The sequence below is a fragment of the Betta splendens genome, chromosome 9 (genome assembly GCF_900634795.4).
Source record: "Betta splendens chromosome 9, fBetSpl5.4, whole genome shotgun sequence".
In the NCBI taxonomy this organism is placed as follows: Eukaryota; Metazoa; Chordata; class Actinopteri; order Anabantiformes; family Osphronemidae; genus Betta; species Betta splendens.
In genome coordinates, this window is record NC_040889.2 from 15,099,447 (window position 1) to 15,122,563 (window position 23,117).

General features: G+C 45.4%; 1 protein-coding gene across 15 annotated transcripts in view; it reads right to left on the minus strand.

Annotated features, from left to right (window-relative positions):
- Positions 1-156: 156 nt before the first annotated feature.
- Positions 157-23,117, minus strand: part of arvcfb (ARVCF delta catenin family member b) — a 137,811-nt gene continuing 114,850 nt past the window's right edge. For 12 of the 15 annotated variants that reach the window (XM_029162755.3, XM_029162751.3, XM_029162746.2 and 9 more), the window contains 9 exons: positions 11,048-11,175; positions 9,549-9,699; positions 9,278-9,470; positions 8,391-8,502; positions 8,120-8,207; positions 7,239-7,292; positions 5,820-5,911; positions 4,339-4,451; positions 157-2,967 (listed from right to left, as the gene is read on the minus strand). In XM_029162755.3, coding sequence (XP_029018588.1) covers positions 4,350-4,451; positions 5,820-5,911; positions 7,239-7,292; positions 8,120-8,207; positions 8,391-8,502; positions 9,278-9,470; positions 9,549-9,699; positions 11,048-11,175 — 920 coding nt within the window. In that variant the 3' untranslated portion in view covers positions 157-2,967; positions 4,339-4,349. The remainder of the gene's footprint in view (positions 2,968-4,338; positions 4,452-5,819; positions 5,912-7,238; positions 7,293-8,119; positions 8,208-8,390; positions 8,503-9,277; positions 9,471-9,548; positions 9,700-11,047; positions 11,176-23,117) is intronic. The other 3 variants (XM_029162756.2, XM_029162754.2, XM_029162757.3) reach the window with 3 other exon arrangements.

Sequence of the window (23,117 nt, forward strand, 5' to 3'; positions counted from 1 at the left end):
AGGAAATTGCTTCGCCCACTTATGATTGCTTTACAGATAGAAGGGAAGATTGAAAATAGCAAAAAAAAAAGTATTATAAGTAGTATTGAAGCCTCTAGCAGTTGTTCTAATGACTTGGCTACTCAATATAAAATGAGGCAAATGGACAAACAACAGTTTCTTTCCAGGCATGATTTATTGAAAACACACCAAATGTATACTCTACAAACCAGTATTTTTTCGTTATGGTTAACAAGCGTTAATATTCGCCTCTGGGTATTAGTAAAATTAACATAATACATTCTGTCACTATGGCATTGCTCCTGTTCACTACCAAAGCATCAATAACTTTACTCCTCTAGGAAATTAAAACCATTTTTCAAATGAGTCTAAATCTTCAAAGTTTATCATACAATGTAATACAAGGCAGAAACCCACCAACAGTCTAAACTACTTTAATTTGGAAGAGGAGGGGGAGCAGAGTGAATGGATGAGTCAGTTGAGTGGAAGCAAAATATAGGGAGGGGGAGGGAGAGAGGTGAACAGATAGGATGGATGGATGTTGGCTGGAAGGGAGGAATAAAGTCATATAAAACACACTTTGTCTATCATGGAAAAAGGTTAAGGCACGTGATAGGTACAAACACATCTGCTACTGAGTAGTACAGTTACTTTATTTTGACGGTCTTGATAAGTTTTATCTACACAGGTAGGTTTGTTTGATTTGACGCATGTCTCTGTTCTACATTTATTTTACACAGGCTCTTTAACTCTGCAAATGTACATTTTGTTGCACATCCACATCAACAAAATCCCCCTCAACGAATGCATGTAAATACACCTTCAGATCCTTTGGTCGTGGTACTGCACGGCGCAGTAAGCAATAGACAGTCGTACGGGTCTTTGTTGCACGGGTTCAACAGTGTCCAGTGAACGCACATATGTTTGAGGACACACAAAAGGGACGGTGTGTAGCATTATACGTCTTTTAACCTCTGAAATTAAAATGTATACAGTAAGATTTTTTGTAGTTTATTGATTTTTACCACAACTTACATCTTCGAAAACAATGTGTAAAATACGCAAGCTTTATAAAGTCACATACGTCACATAGAAAAATCAGACTTCAATGCAGGCACATGCCGTTCGTCGTGATGACGCGTGGATGAGACCAACATGTCTTTGTCTCCTGTTTCAGGTGAATCAGGAGGCCGAGAAGGAGACTTTACACAGTACCACTGGGGTTAAATGTAGTCTCACCAAAGAAAGAGAAACTTGGCAACATGACACTGTAGCTCGCCGCTTTTACCGCCCACCCTATAACCGTTGTAAAAATATATACTATATGACCAAACATTATCACCATGTATAGAATGATGAAATTATTTCACGTTTGTTCAACATCCACATCCACTGTTGTCCTGTACTGTACACCTCTTTCTGCACATGAATGAATTAGTCGATATCCAAATGCCGCCACACAAAAAAAAGGGGAAAAAAAGACAATTTAAAAGAATAGAATATAAACATCTGTACAGGTTTTCTTTCATGTCATGCTGAACGACTGGGTAGGTCTCTCTGGGGTCATGGTTGAACCCTCAACGTACGGGGAGATGCAGGGGCCGCCAGACAATGTGTTTATCACCGTTTCAAAAAAACACAGCAGATAAATTGTTGTGTCTTTTTTGTGTTTTTTTTTTTACTCGACAAATACAAAATATAAATACGTGATCATCAGCGTGACTTGACACTATTGACACACATTTAACTTAAGTGGTTATCTCTTGCTTAAAAATATGGTGAGCCTTTATCAAATGAGATGTGCTTTCCAAACAATGTGATATTAATATACAACTAAAAAGTCACTGTTTGTTTGTTTTTCCCTCCTTTTTTAATACCATCTTTTTACCTTTTGACCCCAATATACATTTATATAAAACCCAACAAAAATAAAAATGATTTCAAAATCTATCCTTTTAACAGAGGAACAACCTTTTGCCTCTTTCAAAAACACAGATCTTTTATAAATGAAATGCCTTATATCCTCTCTAATAAACATCCTTGACAAAGAGCAACCAAACGCAGGGAACTGCAAGGCTACACAGACTGAGAGGTTACAGGTGTAACCACAGCTGCCACTCGGCTCATTCACGTCGACCAAGATGCTTGTGTCCATTTCCGTTTCAGCAATTCAGTGTGATCTTCATCAAACGTACACACAGCGTCACTTTCCCTTCTCCAGACGACAACTTGCAGACTCAACATCACCGCCCGTTAGCAACTTTTGATTTTATAGCATCTCATAGCATCCCAGTTTATTTATTTATTTTTTTATTGTTGTTATTAATAAAACACAGTGAATCAAATGGATTGTAAGTCTGTGAGAGCAGGCTCCATTTACACCCTATGCTACAGCGTTTCTCCTGTTATCTTTCCTCACTTGTCCATCCGGTCGAACCAAAAACGTACCTTCAGTCACCTTGAAAAGCTCCCGTCTAAACCTGTTCACGTCAAAACACCAGAGGCAATAAATGTCAATTATCCAAACCCCACCAAGATCAGATTTCTTCCAAGTGTTGCTTATATTAAAAATGTCCTGTTTGAATTTCTTGTGATGCAGGTTTCCTTCCAACACACGTTCCTTTGCCTTTTCACTTCCCTTTGCTTGTCTACCCGTCCCATCGTCTGCCAGCACTGAGCCTCTGTCTGTTTTCTTGTCATCCATAGAGCTCAACAACAGTCAACACTGTAAAATTCACATGATGTCCAGTGGGAATGTAAATATGAGAAACTATTAGGAGTAGTCACTTTTAATCTTTCTTTTTTTTCTGAAAAGCATGAGAATGCTGGCTGCTTTAGTCGCTGCTGTGGTCGTTTTTTTTTTATTCCGCTTTTCTGTACAAAGTTTAACTCCAAACATGAGAAATGGCAGTGGTAATATGAGACATCCTCTTCTAGCTGGTGCGGCATACGGTCGTCATTTTAAGCCTGAGAAAAAGAGAGAAAAGAGTTAGAAAAACACTAAATATTATAAAGTGATTCAACAAGTGGCCATCTTGTCTACAAAACCCATGAAATTACTCAAACCAGTAAGCTTTTTGTTGGGTGGGATTATTAAACTCTGCCCCAAGTCCAGAATTTACAGCAGGTGCTACAGGACCCCCTCCCCCCGTCATAAAGCCCACATCCCAATTCCTAAAGTTTCTATTGTCACGTTTTGAATTTTCTAGTGCAATCTTTCATCAGATTCAAATGGGGAAGTCAGAAAATATTGATACACTTGAGTGTTTCAATATTACTTTTCTTGATAGTGTATTGATTCTCAAAACTGTGTCTGTTTCACTTTCTATTATTATTAATTGGCATGAAATGATTTGCCGAAGACAGTGACTCATTTGGTGTTGTGTTTAAACCTCCAAACTCCATGCGGATGTTAACCTTGTTATTGGCTTTGATATAAGGGAGAGTTACTTTATATCATTTAAAATATGTTGGTGTATGTGGTTCTTGATAAGGTTGTTGTTTCTAACTCAACATGGGGTTTGTTGACAGTTTGATTTGTTCTGTAATTCTTAAAAATCTATGAAATAATAAATCTGTAAAATATTGTTTTACAATTAAAAAAACATCTTAATGAGCTATTGGGTGAATATACAACAGTGATATGAGACAGTTATTATTATAACAATACTTTAGGAATCATGTTACTCTCGAGGAGCACTTCACGTCATTCCAGATGGCAAACAGATGCTTAATGTGTCGGAGAAGCTAAATGAGGTGAAAAAGACTTACCTGAGTGTTCATTCCTACTATTAGCTGAGGCTAAGTGACATCATTACACAATTCCCGCACATCATGTTGCTTTATCTCCCAAGAATCACCCCATGATGTATTTCTAATGATAATGCAGTCGATGGAGATGAAAGACAAGAACAAGTGGCCACTGACTAAAATGAGATATGACCATGACAATGAGGCAGAGGTGAGAAAAGGCCGCTAGCACAGGAGAGAACACCAGCGCTGAGGACGAGGCAGGAGGAGACAGAGATGCCAGGACGGGACCAGGACAACTACTGAAGCTCACCCAGACCAGCGCGCAGCTGTTGCAAAGAGCATTTATTCAGATGTGGAATGGTACAGTAAGTGAGTTAGAGAATTCATTGAATGCCCCTGAAGCAACATATTCCAGATTTGGGTTTAACAATATTATACCAGGAATAAATTCTCCAGCTCTGGGTGCATAAAACAGTAAGAGGGTGAAAACAACAAGCAGAAACAACCGGGGGATGAAAAGGATGCTAATGCTGATGGAAGGTGAAGGCTGTTACTGTTGATGGTGTTCTTATTTTTCTGACCTACCATGCATGCATTTAGACCCAGGAGTCAACAGGCTGGGGCTTAACATCACAAGCGTCCACCAGACTGACCGCTGGCCTGTTACTCCTGATATAGTGTTTCCTATTCGTGTCATTCTGCAGCCACAGGAGGGCAGGTTAAAAAAAAAGACAGCAAAACAAAAGGTGGTCAATACATTTGACAAAAAGGCCCACGCGTCACAGACATGCATCCTGGATCAGAGAAGCCAGTGTTAGGTCCCTGATTGGAGAGAAGTCAGAGTGAGTACGAAGGAAAATACCAAAACATGCAAATGTAAGAGGAGGAGAGCAGTCAGGCCAAGTAGCAGTCAAAGCAGGCAGAACACCTCTGGGAAGTACAGACGGCAGATTCAGAAGACAGCTTTGGAGGAGCGGGAGACGCTGTGTGATCACTCCTCTCTGCGGCCTCTGAGCCATTTTATGATGTGACAGTTCAGCTCTGGCTCTTTATTGAGTATGTGCCATCCAAAGACGGCTAATAATACTGGAGGCTGCCAATAATTCCTAGAATGGATACAATGCAGCACAACTGTTCCCCACAGTAACAATTTAGAATAGACTCACTGTACAAAAGCAAACACAGTAAAACCTGTTGACGTAGACATTCAGTGGTTTCTATTCTTAACTTGATGCACAGCTGCAGTTTGTGTTGAGTGCATGGTGACATCAAGGTTGCATTTGGTTACGGCAAACTGTGCATATTAGCTACAGTACACACACTTAGTATAAGTAAACAAAATCAACAGTCTGTGACATTCAAAACCATTCCATATTCTTTCAGTAGGGCCCAGGAACAAAAGCAGTAACCTTTAATTATGCACTGTTTCTAAATCAACATCAGTAAATATCACTGATCATTTACAGTGAGTGTCATTGAAGGTGTGAAGGTGTGATGCTCCACAAAAATTCAGTATGAACTTCTGAACTTCAGTGGGACCAAACCACTAATGCTGCAATTAGTGGACACATTTTAGCTCCCGACCCACAGCATCAACTCCTATTTTAATAAACCTAAATTACAGCAGGCACAAAGGAAACACACTGTAAATGAGTGTCTACTAATGGTTAAGGTGATCCTGAGATCATGCTGCGAGTCCTCTTTGTGGCTGGCTTGACAATAATCAAACCTTAGCTGCTGTGTGAAGGGCCACATAATCAGCAGACGACCGCTTGATAATGCAGCAGCCTGTTCGCGGTCGAGGCTGAGGCTTCTTTTAATCACTCAGATTAATTACTTTACTGGCGACTCTCCGACGCTCAGCTGCGGCCGGTGCCATTAAGAGAGAATGACAACTTCCAGCCTCTTTAGAGAAGCAAAGGGATTAAAAGCCTTTAATGAGGACCACACCAGAAAACACAGACAAAGACGCAGAGGGAGAGGACATGTGATAATTCTTCAATAAGACTTCATTATTTTATCCTCTGCCCTGGTTCCCCACGAGATCAGAGGAGGTCTGAGCGTACCTTTAATGGCTCCCGCTCCGTCAGGTCCACCGAGCCGTCGCCTGTCTTGTATTTGCAGTCCTTGTCCCTCTGGTCAATGGTGGAATAACCATCTAATGAGGTCAGAGAACAGGGATCAGCTAGTTCCGCTCCATCTTTGATCCTAACGCTGTTTCACCCCGTGTTCAGCGACAAACACTTCCTGCTCATTCATGGGAGGTGCTGGGCACTATGATCCACAGTTTCACTGTCTGCTTGCTTAAACATTCTGGCATTTCTGTTATTTATCACCAAGGTAGGTCTAATTAAGAAATCCATGTTCTTGCAACACACACGTCCTCTGACGAGAAATTGATCCATATTGTTAACTCTGTATCTGCTACTATGAACAACATTTAGAATGTGCCTAACCCAGCAGTTTCAGTAGTAATTTACATGTTGATCACTTATTGACCTATGTTATATTTTCTGCTTAATCATTTACTAAGGGACTCAAGATGTACTGTAAATGGTACATGTACATTTCAGGATATACAGTAAGTAATTTACTATTTCATTCATTGTTTGTGACATTGCATGTTGTCCATATGACATCATCTGAAGTGCCATGTGTCACCCAGATGATTAGATGAGGATTGGAGAGATGTGTTAAGGCAGAGAAAGATGTTGGTATACTGTATTAATATTACTAATATTATGCCTGTGCTCGGTGAATAATTTAAACTTCTGCTGTCAGAAACTGACAAATTCCCGTTTCGAGCATTGGAAAACAGCCACGTCTTCCAGCCACGAGTCCACCTGGCTGGAAATAAGCCCTACTTTGAGGTTAAAGCGTTTTTCGGCCTAGTTTCACTTTCAGCCCCGTAGGAATGATATTAAAAAGCTTGATAAATGCAGGCCTGAAGGTTAACTAGCGTGATATTGCCTGGGAGGGTGACTTTGGGCAAGAAGTTGGAAAAAAAAAAAAAGAAATTCTATTCCCACTAAAAGTTTCTTCTCCTTGGTAAAAATTCTTTTTCTAGCTATCAGACGCCAGCAGCTACAAAATTTATTCTAGACAACCAAGTGTATCAAAGTTGTAGCTCTGTGTTTCTACATTTACTTTTATGGAATCCCAGTAGAGGAAATCTGTGTATTTACTATTAATTATGTATCAAGTGATGAATCACCCACAACGATTGGCGGAGGGATTCTAACGAAGGCCCAGCAGCTTACAAACACCTTGTCAAGAGAGGGGTCTTGCATATTGCATCAAACGTGTCGTGTGTAGAGCACGGTCCAACGCCATCAAACCGACATCAGTGTTTAAAAAAAAAGATCTTGGCAAGGTAGAAAAGATGTCGAATCAAACAACACACGACTGGACACTGGAGAAGGATTAGAGGAGAGCTACTGTAGCTTTTCATTGGCTAAGGACAATCAAAGCAGTCTGGCTCTTACCTGGACCCAGCTCATCCATAGGTATCATATCACCACTGCCACATTTCCCGGTGCCTGAAAAGCAGTCATATACTATTTGTACAAAGCGGCACACAAGCAAATTGAGTCATTGAGCCAAAACGCTGCTGCTTTCCAGGGTAATGGATCTCGGCCAGTGGTTGAATAAGGCGAAAAAACTGCGAGCGGGCAGGAATGAGCACCGTGATTGATGTGCATGGACGGATGCAAAAAAAAGGGGCAGACGCCGAGAGAAGCAGGACTTTAAATGAACTGCTGCTCTGCTGCTGACTCCTCTTTCAAAGAGATGTTTGTAGTTGGGCCAGTGTACTGCAGAGGCCTCCCTCCCCCACATACACTGCTGCTGTTACATCAAAAAAGCTATATTTATAAGATTATTTTGACCTCATTATATCAATTTAAAATCCCTGGTCCCTGAATTTCATTAAATTCCTTGAAATCCTGAGCGCTGAAGATTTGAAGGTTTGAGTGTCATCCCTGCAGCATAAAACACTGCAGGTTCACCGCACTGAGGATGATAGTAATGTGGCAGGCATGGTGCTTCAGTGTAGCCATGAGAGAAACACAGATGTCACAGCAGGTGAACAGGCACGAAGCCAATGCTGGTTTTCAGTCTGTTGCTTTGGGGACTACACAGGTAGGAAACTCAGGGTCAGGACAGTTTAGAATATTACCTTATGTTCACAATAAAATCAGATTATGTGTTACCTAATTGTATTTCTTCCTTGGGAAGTGCACTATTTATCTGAGTCTGTTGGTGAAGGTCACCCAGGTTGTGGGTGTTCTGTCCCTGAGCCCACCGTCCTGGTCCTCCAAACAAGTGAAAACAGCAAAGCGCCCCGAACACAGACCCTCTGACTGACCTTGGTTCTTCTCCATCAGGGGCAGAGTGGTGTCGTCGTAACCGGGCTTGCCGTTCTTGGTCGCTTTGGGAGTGGCTGTCACCGTGGGCTGGGAGGAGACATCACAGTGTACGGCATTGGTTGTGTACACTATGTGAGCAAGATTTCATTCTCTCTAAGTGTCTCAAGCTCATTTGTTTGAAATGTAATTAAAGTGGTGTCTCTACGAACAAAGAAACCATCTTCAGAACGTTCTATTACAGCTCCAGTACTTCAGACCTGGACTCGGTACCTGGAAGTGGCTCTTGTTCCAGCCGTCCTTGGTCAAAGCGTTCCTCAGCTCTTTATAACTCCACACCGTCTGCAGCACGTGGGACGCCGCCTTTGTTTCGCGGGCTGATTGGCTGAGGGGTGGTTGCAATAAGACAGGAATTAAAAACAGAATCTCTGTCTCACCACAAACCAGCAAGGACTGCGTGTTCTACAAGAATCCGGCACTTTGTTCCAGGACGTGGAGTCCCTTTAGCGACTACAGGGTCTAGTTTTTAATTCATGGCTGGATGAACGCACATTTCCTTTCATTAGCTATTTCTGAGCCACCAGAATTAATTGCATGTAGATGGAGGCTTCACTTCAAAGAAAGCTAATCTCAGAGGCGCGAGGGGGAAACGCAGCTTTTTGGACTGGGAATGAACAGCGTGCTTCCACGCTAGCATGATCAACACTTCATACTGGAAGGGCGACACTCTGACCAGTGGCCCTGCTTTTAAATAAGAGTGCGGTGCGGACGCGTTGCAGTGCCTGTGAGGGCGTATCGGTGCTGAGTACAGCTCTGAGGAACCACTCACTGACTTGTAGTGTATAGGCAGCAGCTTGAGAGGCTCCCCGTACAACAGTGCCCTCCAGTTCTAAAAGCTTATTAATTAATGCGGTGGGTATTGATGCGTGTGGTCTCCGGCTTGTTAGCAGACTGCTGTGCGGTACTGTGCTGGCCATTAAAGACACATCACATTGCCCTCCGTGATTAGAAAGCCTCATGATGCAAATGGCATCCGAGTTCATCCTGTAATTATTACACGTCTCCATGGAGTGCGCACCGTAATGGTGCACTTCCACATATTATCTGTGTGGGACTACACTCGAGTCGCTGCGCGTGATGGGCTGCATGTAAAGCCTTGCCTGGTCCTGTTGATGGCGACCAGCTTCTCGATGGCCTGGGCCTGGACGAGTGAGCGGGCGTTTTCCGAGCTGTCGGTGACGATCTCGTGGATGGTGTTGAGGATGGCGACCACCGTGTCCTCCTCCAGGTTTTTGGCCGGCCGCTGCTGACCACTCGGCAGGTTGCTCACCAGGTCCCGCATGGCGTAACTTCCTGCGAGGTGATGCGTGTGGTTGAGGAAGCTGCATTTTTTTCTCCCTCCCACCCTTGTGAAAATGTGTAGTTCTGTACCGATCAAGTCCTTGTTGCGGCGGTCGATGGACAGGTTGCGCAGGGCGATGGCCACGGCTCGCACCACCTTGTCGGAGTCGGAGCGCAGCAGCTCCACCAGGATGGGGAGGCCTTTCTCCTTACGCACGGTGGCTCGGATATAGTTGGACCACTGGAGACAGGCGGAGGCATGTTATTGCTTGTTTGTTTAATGATGCCGAAAGTCAAGAGCGAAGCCTTCAGACTTCATAATAGGTCACGCCGACTTACAGACCCCCCCCCCCCCCCCCCCCCCCCGGACACCCCATTCATGCAACACACTCTCAATCATGTAATCAGTAACTGCAGGTCTCCTTGCGTCTTAAGTAATTCACAGCATCACACTGTGCAGCTCTGACTGGACATGTGATATAATTTGTCTTAATTTAAACATCAGTAGATTTCACTGCTCGTGTATCTGTTCCATGAAACATTAACTTTGACATAAAAGGGCTTCCCGTCTCAGCACTGACGCCCCAAGAGATGTAATTACGTATGGGACAGGCACCCTCAAACCACCAGGGGGCAGTAGTAAGCCTTGAGAAATACCGAGCAAGTCAGTGGTAACCGGAGCAATGAGAATGAGGAATTTAGGAGAAGCTCTGATATCCTCTCAGGAAGCACGGGGATTTTTAGCCCACTCCACCTACCAGATGTGACAGAGCGACGGGTTAACAGCTCCATAGGTCTGTGTGTCTGTCCTTGCATTCCTGATCAGCTTCAGCTGGGAAAAGACGCCACAGGAAGGAAGGGCTTCTCCTTAAAACGCTCACCTTAGCTGAAAATCACTCCCACTGAATTATTCAGGGCAGTAAATGAGAGAGGCTGAATGCTAATTCACCAAACTGAAAGAAATCGGACGAGTTCAGGGTTTTTTCTTCCTCTCAAGCTACAAGAACGCTGCCGGAGTATAGTGAGGACCGGAGGATGTGTTTACTGTCTGGCACCTGGGTGTTAAGAGAAGCGCTGCCACGCTAATGCTAGCGTGGGCTGATCACAGTCAGCCTGCTCAAAACATAAGTGACCAGTCTTGCCTGAGGCGCTGCAATGCAAACTGGCATCTGACAAATAACCTTCCCTGTTGATAATTGGCAGCCTCACTGCAGCTCCACAGCTCACGCTAATTGGAATAAATGACTGAACCTGCCTGTAGAGGTTTATATCGGTTTCCATTGTCCCATCCACGAAGCGCTGTGGGATATTTAGCCATTTATGGCCTCTAACTTTAGTGAGATGTGCTTATTTCTTGTCTTTACTGTGCTCACTATAATTAGGTTTTGATAAAGGTCTTATTGTCCCTGTGATGGACTGGCTTTTTCCCGCCCATTTGATGGCTGGGATGGGCTCCAGCACCACTGTGACCCCGTGACCCCTACAAGGATAAAGGGCCTTTTCCTCCACAGACATCTTTGTCTGGTTGAGCTCGACCAGTAACAATGTGCTGCTGAAAGGTCAGTGATGAGGACAGAGTGTTGACTTACGGTCCACTGTCCAGCGCTGAGGTTCTGCAGAGCCCCAGCAGCGGCCTCCAGGGTGTTGTAGTTCTGGCTCTCTGTCAGCAGAGACAGGTAGAGCCTCACCACCTCCGGCTGATACAGAAGCTCAAAGCCTGCAGGAAAGAGTGAAACACACACACACACGCACACGCACACGCACACACACACACACACACACACACACACACACACACACACACACACACACACACACACACACACACACACACACACACGTTAGACTCCTAATGACAACTGACGACCAGAGCAGAGCTCTTTTATGGGGCATAGGGACAAAGAAAAAGCAAAGAGGTTTTGACTTCACCTTATTGCGCAATAATACTCGTAACAGAAAGCAACATTGTGAAAGGCACCACAATTTTGGGATTGCAGTCATTTCGGCAGAATTTCATTTCATGTGTGTAATTCCATAACGCACAGCGCTGACAGCAAGAACAGTCCATTCAGTTTCACAATAACCCTTAACGCAAGAATAGCTGGGAAGGCGTCCGGTACGTTCCCTCTTAGTAATAGGAAAACCTATTATAAATGAAATTAATTCAAAATACAAATGAGATTAACGCAAGAAGGAGAAGTTATTGATCCGACAGCCCTGACCAAACCCAGGCTATTAGAGAGGGAGGTTTATCTCACTAACACATAACACGTTCCTCTATAGTCAATCATCAGGCCGCCCTCTGATGGTAATGTAATTACATTATCAGCTATTAGACAGTGCAGGCGCGGGGAGAGACAGAGGCGCAGAATCACATCAAGTCCAATTCATTCATTTTCCTGACTTTGCACCGACGTGTTCGTCACTAAGTGCTTTACAAGGCATCCGCATGAGACGAATGGGTTTCGTTAAAAGGTCAGTGAACGGATTTTGTTCCATCAAGGTCATTGGGAGCCGTTCACATCGCTGCCGACACTCGTGCATCTTTTATGACAGGATAACTCGCATCTCAGGGAGGGAAGACGTCTCGTCAGATTTCAAAGGCTGTGGTTCTTTTGTTTGTCCTCACGCATTCTGACCGTTATATAACATCACGGTTGTGGTTTACTTGCAGTCCAGTTAAAGGACGTTCACGACTTACAAGACACGCATCAATTAAGCTCTCACTTTTAAATTCACATACATTAAGCTCCATGCTGGGCTGCCACGTCAGCTACGAGCTTCAACTGTGACTCAATGTTCTATTACATTTACATTATCAGACTTCTGTGATCCGGACCTAAACTTAGCCGATGCTTTGAAACTGGTGGATAAAACCGTCTTTTACAATTTCAGCAGCAGCTTCCTTCATATCCTTTGCAGTAGCAATAATAATTTCCAAAAGCCCATCTATCCCTCTAGGATGAAATTAAAGCAAAAATAACCCGCTGCTTCTTCCCATGTCTTCTGAGGCCGGGACGTGACCAGAGATATGTACTAACCCTGTCAGACTGATGCGCAGAGGCAGACAAAGAAAATCTTTATATAATGGGAGCATATGAATGAAGACCAAGAGCACCAGCTGCTTTTTACTGACTTGCCAGCCTAAGCAAACACGAGGAAGAGGAGAGTCTAATGTCTTTGCCACTACAGAAACTCACAAACTCACATTGGTGCCTCTGAATGTCACATTCAAACACAGCAGCATGGCTGTTAACCATCCAAAGGAGGGCCCCCCCTTCACCGCGGCGCTTCGACTCCAGATCACGCCAGACCTGCTGCAGAAAGCGTGTGGGAGGAACAGCCCTGCCTGAACTGTAGGTGCTGCTTGAAAAAAAAAAAACCCTTGAACTTACTTTCAAAGAAGCAGCAGAAGCAGCGCTCGTCAGGTTGTAACCCTGTGCAGGAACATGTATCACATCAGAAGGTCCTCTCTGGGCTGCACAGGAGGGGAACCTCGCCCAAGCAGACACTCAGCAGCATTCTGCACGCTCCTCATGTTTCAGGCCCTACTGTGTGCTCACTCAGCAAACTGGAGACCATCCTGCAGGCAGTCCCATTGACAGACACTTCATCTCTAAGGCAGAAAATGTCAGCCATGTTGAACCCGCGTTGCCAAGTTGGCCCGCACTCTGCGCCTATTACGACAGAATTCGCTTTTTATAATGTAATCTGCGAAATCCACATTTCCTCCATCTTGTTATTATTTCTTGGGTTTTGGTCTGGCGACCAACTGAAGCGACTTATGAAATTGGCATTTTACAAATGAGGGAGTGAAGACAAAAAAAGCCGTGTACTGCTCAACAAAGGAGGATGAGAGTAGAGGGAAATTCACTGGGCCTTTAAACTAATTCCTTTATCCTGGGAGGAATTTCTCGCTCCTGAGCCAGAGAATGTCTCTGCCAGAGCTTTTGCTCAGCAGTGATTTAATTTTAGCGCCGAGGTTCCTCTGAGGGGCGCGAGGCAGGTCCGGCCCTGCTGGCGAGTCCAGGTGTTGTTGTTCCCGTCACCCGGGTCCTGCCGGCCTTTTGGCCTGCTAGTCGTCGGTTTGTTACCCAGCATTACAATTCCGAGGGTGAGACGAGCTGTCGGCGTGACGCTGTGACGTGACCTTGGCTTTGCCCAGAGCTTCCCTCAGCCCTAGATTCCGTGACAGGCTGACAAACATGACGAGATTATTAACGCAGATGCCGCCAGTGGTGGATGCGGTGTGAAGCAAGGATGAGAGCACTGTCGTGGCTCAACAATTAAATGTCTGTATGTGAATGAGTCCATTAAGATGTAACTGGCATCAGTGGCAGCTCAGCCCACAGTGTGATCTGTTGGTGGAGCAAACATACACACACACATATGCACAGAGAGACAGCAACACTGAGACACACACTCACACAATACTCTGGAGATCTAAGCTCATCCCTAAATGAGGTGAGACGGGAGGAGCAGCAGGGTATTTTTCAAAGCAGGAGACGATGGTGACAACTCCCGCAATTCAGGCAAAGCTCAATTAGTGTTGGTTTTTGTGGCTCTGCGGAGCATGAAAACTGGGTTAGAAACACTGCTGCTGAAGTGATTGATTAGCATTAATGCAGTCCAGGTAGCTCCACTACTGTCTGCAATTAAAGCCAAGGGGTAGAAATATGACAGGCTGGTAAATGATAATGGATGCGTGGATGTGCAAGGAAAAAGGAGCCACACACTTAACGTGGGTCTGAAGATGATGAAGAGACTTCTCTCAGCAACTGACTCCCTCCTGCTACCTGCTTTTTGGACAGTTTGCTGCGGTTGTGATGTTCATCGATGCAGCCTGCTCACATCACGTAACGGTCAGGGTGTCTCCCTGCTTTAACGTGAGCGCTGCCCTCGCTCTGCTTGTTTACCGCTGCATTTACAGCACGCAGCACTACCATCGAATCAGGACGATATGACGGAGTATCACGTTCCACAACCCATAGCGGACGTTTACTACTGTACACAGTGAAAAAGGCTGGAGAGACACAGAGGAAGACAGAGACGGACACACACACCTAAGGAAGAAAACAGCAAAATATAAAAAATCCATCATAGCTGTCGTTGTGAGCAGGCATTCGGTGTCACATGAATATTGCAGAAACTCTGGCTGTGACCTTCACGCTGCACTGCTGATTTCTGGGTAATCAAAATGCTGCTGGTGTCCAGTATTTTAAGAGCAGGAGCTTTCTACTGTTGCTCCCCAGGTACAGGAGGTGTAGCTATGGAAGACAGAGGGCCAGAGGAGAGGGCCGCTCTGACCGCAAGGTCGCCGTCCCACTCACAAAAGGCGCATAAATAAACAAACTCAGTCCAGTGTGGAAACCGTCGCGTCTTCAGTCTCATTCTACATCTGAGATGAGATGAGATGAGATGAGATGAAAGAAGATAAAGCTTATTGTTTTTTAAAGGATTACCAGATGGATGGACTTTATGAACAGTGTCAGCACTGCAATGCACGAGAGACATTTACTTTTATAATGTAATCAATCCATCTGTAGAAACAGCCAAACCACGCAGCGCATGTGGTTCCTTTAAGGGAAACAATCAAAATCAGAAGCAGAAAGAGCTTTATTGCCAGGTCCTGTAGAGTGCACCTTACAGTGCACGCTACGTGCTGGCAAACCGAGGCAGCCGTCTATGGAGCCAATTCCCATCTGACAGTGGAAGCAAGTTGCAATACAAAACAGTACAATACAAAAACGTGCACGCACACACAGTACAAGTGGAAACTTTGCTGGGATTTTTTCATGGATCAGGACAGACAGATAGATAGGTTGGAGAGCAGACGGTGAGACTGAAGGGGGGGTAAGGGGAGTGTATCTGCATCAGTATAGTGAATGTTTATAGATGTATGACCAAGGCCGACCAAGATGTTTACAGGGCAGTCCAACAGTTGTCCTTGAAGGGAGACACAATAAGGGAAAACAGAAGCACAGCTGGTGAGACAGATTGGACCTGGGAAGGTTCGGGAGAAGGGACAGAATAGTACACAACCAAATTTGCGTACGTTTTAAACGATCCATGAATAGTTTGTCTAGATCAATAGTCCAATCGGTCATGACTCAGGGCTTCATCGCCTCTTGCGGGTCCATGAGGTGCCCGCGACAACCCTTCAAGCCTGTCAGACCAGGTTGACACCATTTTCACCAAGTGTTCAGTCTGTCTGCAGATGTGATCCATCTGTCTCCTGTCCTCCTCCGAACGGGCTGAGATCTTACTAGTCAGTCCATTAATCCAGGTCATCCTCTGATGTAATTCCGTCAGCCGAGCACCCATGGACCCCAGGGGTAATTTTTCCTCGGCGGTCAGTGGACGTGCCAATGAGCCGGCCGCAGATTTTCCAATCTTCCGATAAAGCAGGGCACAACCAAAGCCAATCATGAGTAGCCCTGTTATCAAAGTCCTAGATATGAATAGATCATCTGTATCCTCAATGGACAGTGGCTCCAGACACACAGGACACCAGGACTCCTACACATCCTGCACGTAACCAGAAGCAATAGTCCCTTTGGGGCAGAGTGGTTCTCCTGGTGATTCTTTTCCTTGTGAGAAAGGTTTGTTCAATGCGCCGAGTGACCAGTTGATTAGCTCCATGTTCAAAATATTTATTCCAGAATATCAGATCAGGGCGCTCAGAAAGGACAGAGACAGAGAGGCTGCAAGCAAAAAGAGTGGGGAGCAGAGAGAAAACACGTCTGCACTCCTCAAGAGGCGGAAGTAGAAGCAAATACAGCAATATACAATTTTACTAAATGGTCTTAATTAGTAATGTATGCAAATAAATCAATTTAACTAGTACCACATGCATAAGAATGATGGAGGGATCATGAGGGATGGGTACCACTCTAAAGTACTGATAGAAGTATCAAACAGTAGCCAAACACTAAGAAATGGGGAATTTATATGCTGGTTGCATCCTGATATCAGGTGTGAAAGCAATCAGGCCCAGATATGAGATGCATCCTAATGCAGGGTACGAACCCCAGGAAATACACATTGATTTTCAAATTTCTCTTTCTTTCTCTTCATGCTAATTTCAGCTTCGACAGCTGTGAAAAAAAAAAAAGCGCTCCTCGACACAGCGTACGATGACAAACACTCCTGCGCAAACATAATTTGACCCGTGTCTAGTCGAGTTGATTTAAGACACGCAAATGCGAGATGAGAGATGTGAGTGGGGCACGCATTTACTTTCCGCCCACACACGAACTCGGGGAAGGGGAGCCAGCGCAGAGTGCGCGTCCAGGCCGCAAAGGCCGTTCACCCCCCAGTCACCCCTTCAAACTGACAGCGTCCAGGAGTCAAAGCTCAATTTTCTCCTCTCCGAGCAGCTGGCGCCTGCTGCGGACTGGCATCTCCACGGGCGAGCCCCGGGGCAGCTCGCATTAGCATACCCACATGGTGGTTTGGCCTTCGTTTGTTGGATGTTGACAAAGGGAAGCAGAAGGTGGCAACCGGCCCATCTCTTGGACAGTTACCCGCCAGTTCTGGGTAACAAACATGTCCTGGTGTGATGGGACGGATGAAGAATGGCGAGAGGGAGCTGGAGGAAGAGGGAAGCATACAGCAGAAGGTACAGGACTAATGCGTGGCAGAGCCCCCCGCCCGGCCCCTCTCCAGCTTTGCCATGTCACCACAGGGCTCCTGCATCACTTCAAATCTAGTACATGAAAGCTTGTTTCCTACCATTTGACACAACGGGCTCCTTTCACAAAAGTGCGGACAGGGGACTACTTCCTCTTTCCTGTGCTGATACAGGCCAAAGAAACCCCGCTGAGGGCTTCTGGTCCAGAGAGGACAAATCAACACCAGGGGTAAAAACGCGGCCTTAAACCGACACCGAATTGTCTGAAGCGTCCGAGCACTTTCCTTCTCTCGCTCTCTCCCAATTCAACCCTTAAACTCACAGAGGCAGCGGATCCTTTTCTTCTGAGCCGGGTTTCGTGCAGCTCACTCAAGAACGTGCCTCCCGGCTATCGGCCTCTCACTGGATCAACGGCGCTAATGTTCTGGTTGTTTATTTCCAATGTTCTTCGTGTTAATTTAATATTGTTCCAAGGCCTGAGGTGAAGGTGCTGGTTTATATTAGAATCTCTGTCAGGTGGAGGCATTATTAAGCTTGTGATGAAAACCATTTTGACAAAGCGTGGCGTTTTTCGAGTTGTGCAGGTCACCAAAAGGCATTTCAGAAGCACTTGCAGCTATGTAACAAACAGCTGTCCAGTTTAATATCACAGCCTGGGTGTGCACATACTGTAGCAACACAGACAATCTCTCTCTGCTTGACTCAAGTAAGGGCTGCATATCCAGTGGATTTTAGTTGAAAATAAAATAAATACCAAGCTGTATTTACTCTGCTTGAGCCAGTCATAAAGTACAGTACTGTGTGTGCTCAAACAAGAAAACAGCACTGTAAGAACAGATTTTAGAATCCAGTAACACTGGGGAGTCAAGAAAGTCAAGCTCCTGTGCAAGAACAGTGAAGGCAGATTGTACAGTAAATGGTGATGATGATGATAATGATGATGATGATTATGTTTGTTAGCCTCCTGCGCTGATCTGTCAGCCTCCACGGTCCTAGAAACACTGTGTAGGGGTTTGAGAGGGGTTGTCTGGGATTTAGAGGCGTTCAGCCAACGGAGAGGCTGAGAGGGTCCAGTGACCAGAGCTGATCCAGCATTTCGTTGGTCCCCATCTTATCCTAAATTACACTCCATACATTTGTGTGCTTCTCTTCTTATTTGCCTAAATGAACAGGACAGTGTCTAGACGTTGTTCAGCTCCAGTTTAGAAAAATATTAGAGCTATCTGGCTTGGTTTCTATCTACCTTTGGTATATGGCCTAATAACTTTTACTAACCACACAAACACTAGTTATTCAATGAGAGAATTGCAAGGGACCAACCTCTTCTTCATTTTCAAGTTTTTTTACTTCCAGCTTTTCAGGTATAATTCTTTGATAAATGTGCATATTTAAACTAAATGTAGGGCAAAGACAAAATCAAGTTTGCTGCATAATTCTCAAATATTTCATGCACAACTTCTATAAAAAACACAGTTTGCCCTTTACATTTGATGCACTCAGCTTTAAAGCTCACAGTAAGTAGAGAAATGTGCAGTGCAACGCACACACGCACACGCACACACACACATGCACGCACACGCACGCACGCACGCACGCACGCACGCACACACACACACACACACACACACACACACACTGCAGACACGTTTGCACTGTGCTATTAGGTTGACTGCGGATGGAAAATCGAGGACTGCTTTGAAGAGAACACCCATTTTCTTATCCTCCGTCTTCCACCTCTTGCCGTCATCCGTGGGTCCGTCCGGCTCCTAACCTGCCATATCTCCACGACAACCACAAAATGCAGCAGAGGGGCCACAACCGCTCTGCCAATAGATGTAGACAATGTGTACGGATAAAAGTCTACATGATGGTAGTACTAGCGTTGCTATGGAAACCACTGCCAATAACAAATGTGCTTATTCAACGTCTGTGTGAGACAGTTGGTCCAGCAAGGGTAAAAAAAGGAAAAGGAACTAAATGCTTTCCAATCTGCACATTGTGAAACCCACGCTACAGCATATTACAACTGGTGCACTCTGTTACAGCCAGTTACTAACAAGTCAAACCAGCCCGCAAAGCTTTAAAGCTTTGTCATCCTTAACTACAATGCCCATAATTCAACAGCATCTGGCCAAGACGGTAGCCAGAGGGCTCAATTAGTGGCCGAGGAGGGCTCCAAGTATTGTGTGTGATTAGCAGTAACAGCTCTGTCAGACACACATGCCTATGAGAGCGTGCACGTGTGTGTGAGAGGGCATTTAGCATCACCGTCCACGCCTGCTCTCCTTAACCAGGCAAGTCACGTCCACGGCCAGACACAAACGAAACTAGGAACTCGGGCAACAACGGGAGACTGGCACAGAGGAGGCAAAGCATGGGTGGAGAGAGATAAAGACAGAGAGATAAACAGAGAGCAAGAGAAGGGGAGCCCTCAGGGAGAAGCTGTGGGGCGTTATGGACGATGTTTCCTGTTTCCTGTTTGGCAGTTTTATTCGCTCATCTGAGCCTGAAAGGCTCCAAAAACAAGCTTGTGCTGTCAGGACAGTGTCACGCCTTCACCACAAATTCTAACTTAGGATTCCCAACATTCCACACCTCTCCTCTCCGCATCTGACAGGGATTTCAGAGGGAAACTCTGCATCACTGAAAGAGAACAGAGAGAATGAGAAAGCAAGAGGCAGTAGACAGGAATGGAATCACAGGAAAGGGAGGCAAACTGGCATGAATAAGGCTAAGGCTGGTGAGAAGTATGAAAAAGACAGCTGGAGAAACATCTAGGTGATAAAGAAGGAAAAGAAAGCAGAAAGGGGAGTGAGAAAGTAATAATACAGCAGGTGAGGGAATGGGAAGCGAAATGGAAGACAGAATGGATGGAGGAAATAAAGAGAAAGCAGAAATTTTGGCCTAGAGGATTGGATTTGAGTTATGAATGCTGCCCGCTGGACGTGACAGCTGTCTGGTAAATAGTCCACGGAGATGTACAGCATGGATCACGTCTGGGCAGCTACACGCTTCTCTGTCCCGATTTCTAAGTCTGATGCGCTGCAGCGCGAGCTAAACGACGCGCTCAGCAGTTTGGGACGGCGGTTGGAGCTGGGTTCAGCCTTTGGGGAAAAACCTAGATAATCCTGTGGACTGCTGCTGCCACGGCCGTGCACATTTAGGAAGGACAGTGCGGTTAACAGGGACACGGCAGTGGCTGGAACGACGAGGGCCTCGGACTGAAGCAGAGGCCTCCGTGTGGGTTCGTTTCTCAATGGTAGCGCTTCTCAATACCATAGTGTGTATAAAGATTGATAAATGGACATACTGTGTGTAAACTATTGGCCTAATTGAACAGGACTGTGATGGTTATTACTGTGTTAGAACAACCTTCTTCATACACACAGACCTCAGGTCCTAAAGCTTCACTCATTTAACAGAAGACCTGAGGGGCGTGTGTGACCTTGAAGTACCTCCAGTTTTCAATTTATCAGCAGCGGTAACAGTGTCTTATTTATTTCTGCAATCCAGCTGCGGTGATAAAATAAATTCATGTGGGAATTGACTGATTGCTGCCTTAATTCAATACAGTAAGTGCACACGTGAGCAAATGTACATGGGATGTGGTTTAATCCCGTGACCCTAAAGCTACAGCACAACGCTGGCCGCCTGCAGTTCAACCCCACATCTGGAATGCAGGATGGCGGCCGTTATGGTGTTTGACGGCGGAGGGATTTCCTGTGTCTGTGTCAGTGTCAGCTCTCATCTCTCATTTAACTCTCCCTCCAGCACCCCCCCCCCACCCCCAGTTATGAAATGGCACGCTGAAGTGTGATGGATACTCTGGATTAGCGCTCCGTGCAGTGGAGGGTGACACTATATGTTGCCCTCCCTACACACACACACACACACACACACACACACACACACACACACACACACACACACACACACACACACACACACACACACAGATGATGTTGTGGTGGCCAATTTCCCAGGTAATATTCTTCATCTCTCTAACACCCTGACAAACAACACCCCCTCTATTAGCCACATAATACCACCCTCATGGTCAAGGACACGGTTGAGTGTCCTTTATGTGTAGTTAGGATTTTGTGAGTACGAGACTATTTGTGTGTGTGTGGACAGCTGTATGAATTAGGAGGCCCGTGTGTGTGTGTGTGTGTGTGTGTGTGTGTGTGTGTGTGTGTGTGTGTGTGTGTGTGTGTGTGTGTGTGTGTGTGTGCTTGAGTGCTTCAAGCATCAAATGAAAGGCAGCGTGAATGAGATGAGTTGCCCCCGACGGCTTAAATGAAACCATCGTCAAATCAAAACACATTAAAATCCCAAATACTTGTGATTACAGACGAGTCCAACAGATTGGCTGCGGATGCTGAAAGACTCACTACTGAAATAAATAAATAAATACATAGAGGCTTGTCGCCGCCTTCCCACTCGCCCTCCACTTCTCACATAAATATCTCTCTCTGTGGACTGTTTGCATTGCATATTACATGGATGTTGTGTATATATGGGACTAGTGCTATAAAGCAGAGACCTTGGCCTTTCCGCTCTCCTCCACACACTTTATATGTGGCATGGGATAACTGTTAGAGCCCTGAAATGTAAATCTAAAGCGTAATGTTGGCTGATACAATAAATACCGTAGAGTGGAACCCAGAACGAATACATGCTCAGGGTAAAACCTGCACGGAGAGACACTTGGACTGGATGCCTGCCAGTGCTGAACTCTTGGCCCCACCTGACCCTCTCCTCCGATAGCACACAAGGACAGCAGTCCACAGAGTGTATTTAGGCACTGCTGTTTACAACAGTCTACACTGTTTACGACCGATCTTTCACTTAGTTTTAGTAGGACACCAGTGGATTCTAGAGGAGCAAGGTTTTTTTTTCCTCCACTAAGCCTCTGCTGTAGCGCGAGCGATGCCAGTCAGCACACCATTAATCTGCTTTTAATTAGATTAAAGCATCTCTTGCAAAAGCAGGAAGCAGCGCTCATGCGCCTCAAACGGGGGCCAAACAAAGGCTCCAGTTGGCAAGTAAGTCTCTCTGCGCTTCCTCCTACTTCTCTGGAATCATTCTGGTCTCACTTTGCTCCAACTGCTTGGGTTTGAGAAGACGGGAGGGGGCAGAGAGGAGCACGAGGAGCCCCATGTTTACCGCCACAGTGGTTTAACCACGTTTGGAGAGTCCCAAGTAGATGTGCACCGTAGGTGGAGAAGAACTGGTGGAGGGCACCGCGTTCTTCTCTTGTGCTTTGTGTGTGGATTGTTAGAGGAAGTGGAGAAACAGTTACTCTCTGCTGTGGTGGTGGGTGCAAATGCTGCTAGGTTCATGTACTGCTGCAGAGAATGAGCTGGGAATTACAGACCCCTCACTATCCTTTGACAAAAACAGGTGCCACACACAAACACACACACTAATCTGCAAGGACTTCATTCCACTAATGATGTATAGAGCTGCTCCTCTCCAGGAGACCTCCTAGGAAAAGCACAATTATGCAAACCTTTGTACTTCCAACAAAACACAAGGCGGTCCTGCTCAAAGAAACCTCACACTTTTTTACCCCCCTTCGCCTCGTTATTGCTGCTTCTCATCAGCAGAGGGGTGGAGGGGGCCGCGGCAGCTGAAATGGCAAGTGTCAATTAGCGCTGGCTTGTGCTCAGTTCATCATGTTCAGTTCTATCATGGACAACAGAAGAGAGCAAGTGATTGTCAGGTGAGTTTCAGCTTTCTTTCTCATGTCGGTGCTGCGCATACCACATACTGTACTACATACATCATACTTCACCTAGTTTTCAGACAAAGCAGCTCAACTGCTGTTCTGTGCATCTGCTTGATGATCAAGCTGGCACTACTTCTTACCAGAGGGAAACACTACACCGCTGTGAATGACACTCCTTCCCAATTACAAACATTATTAGAATAATGCAAAAGAACCATGGGAAGTTGCTTCAAGCGAGGTGGCGGACTGCTTCTTAATGTTAGCGAACTTTTAAGTTTCATTAAAAGACCTTTCA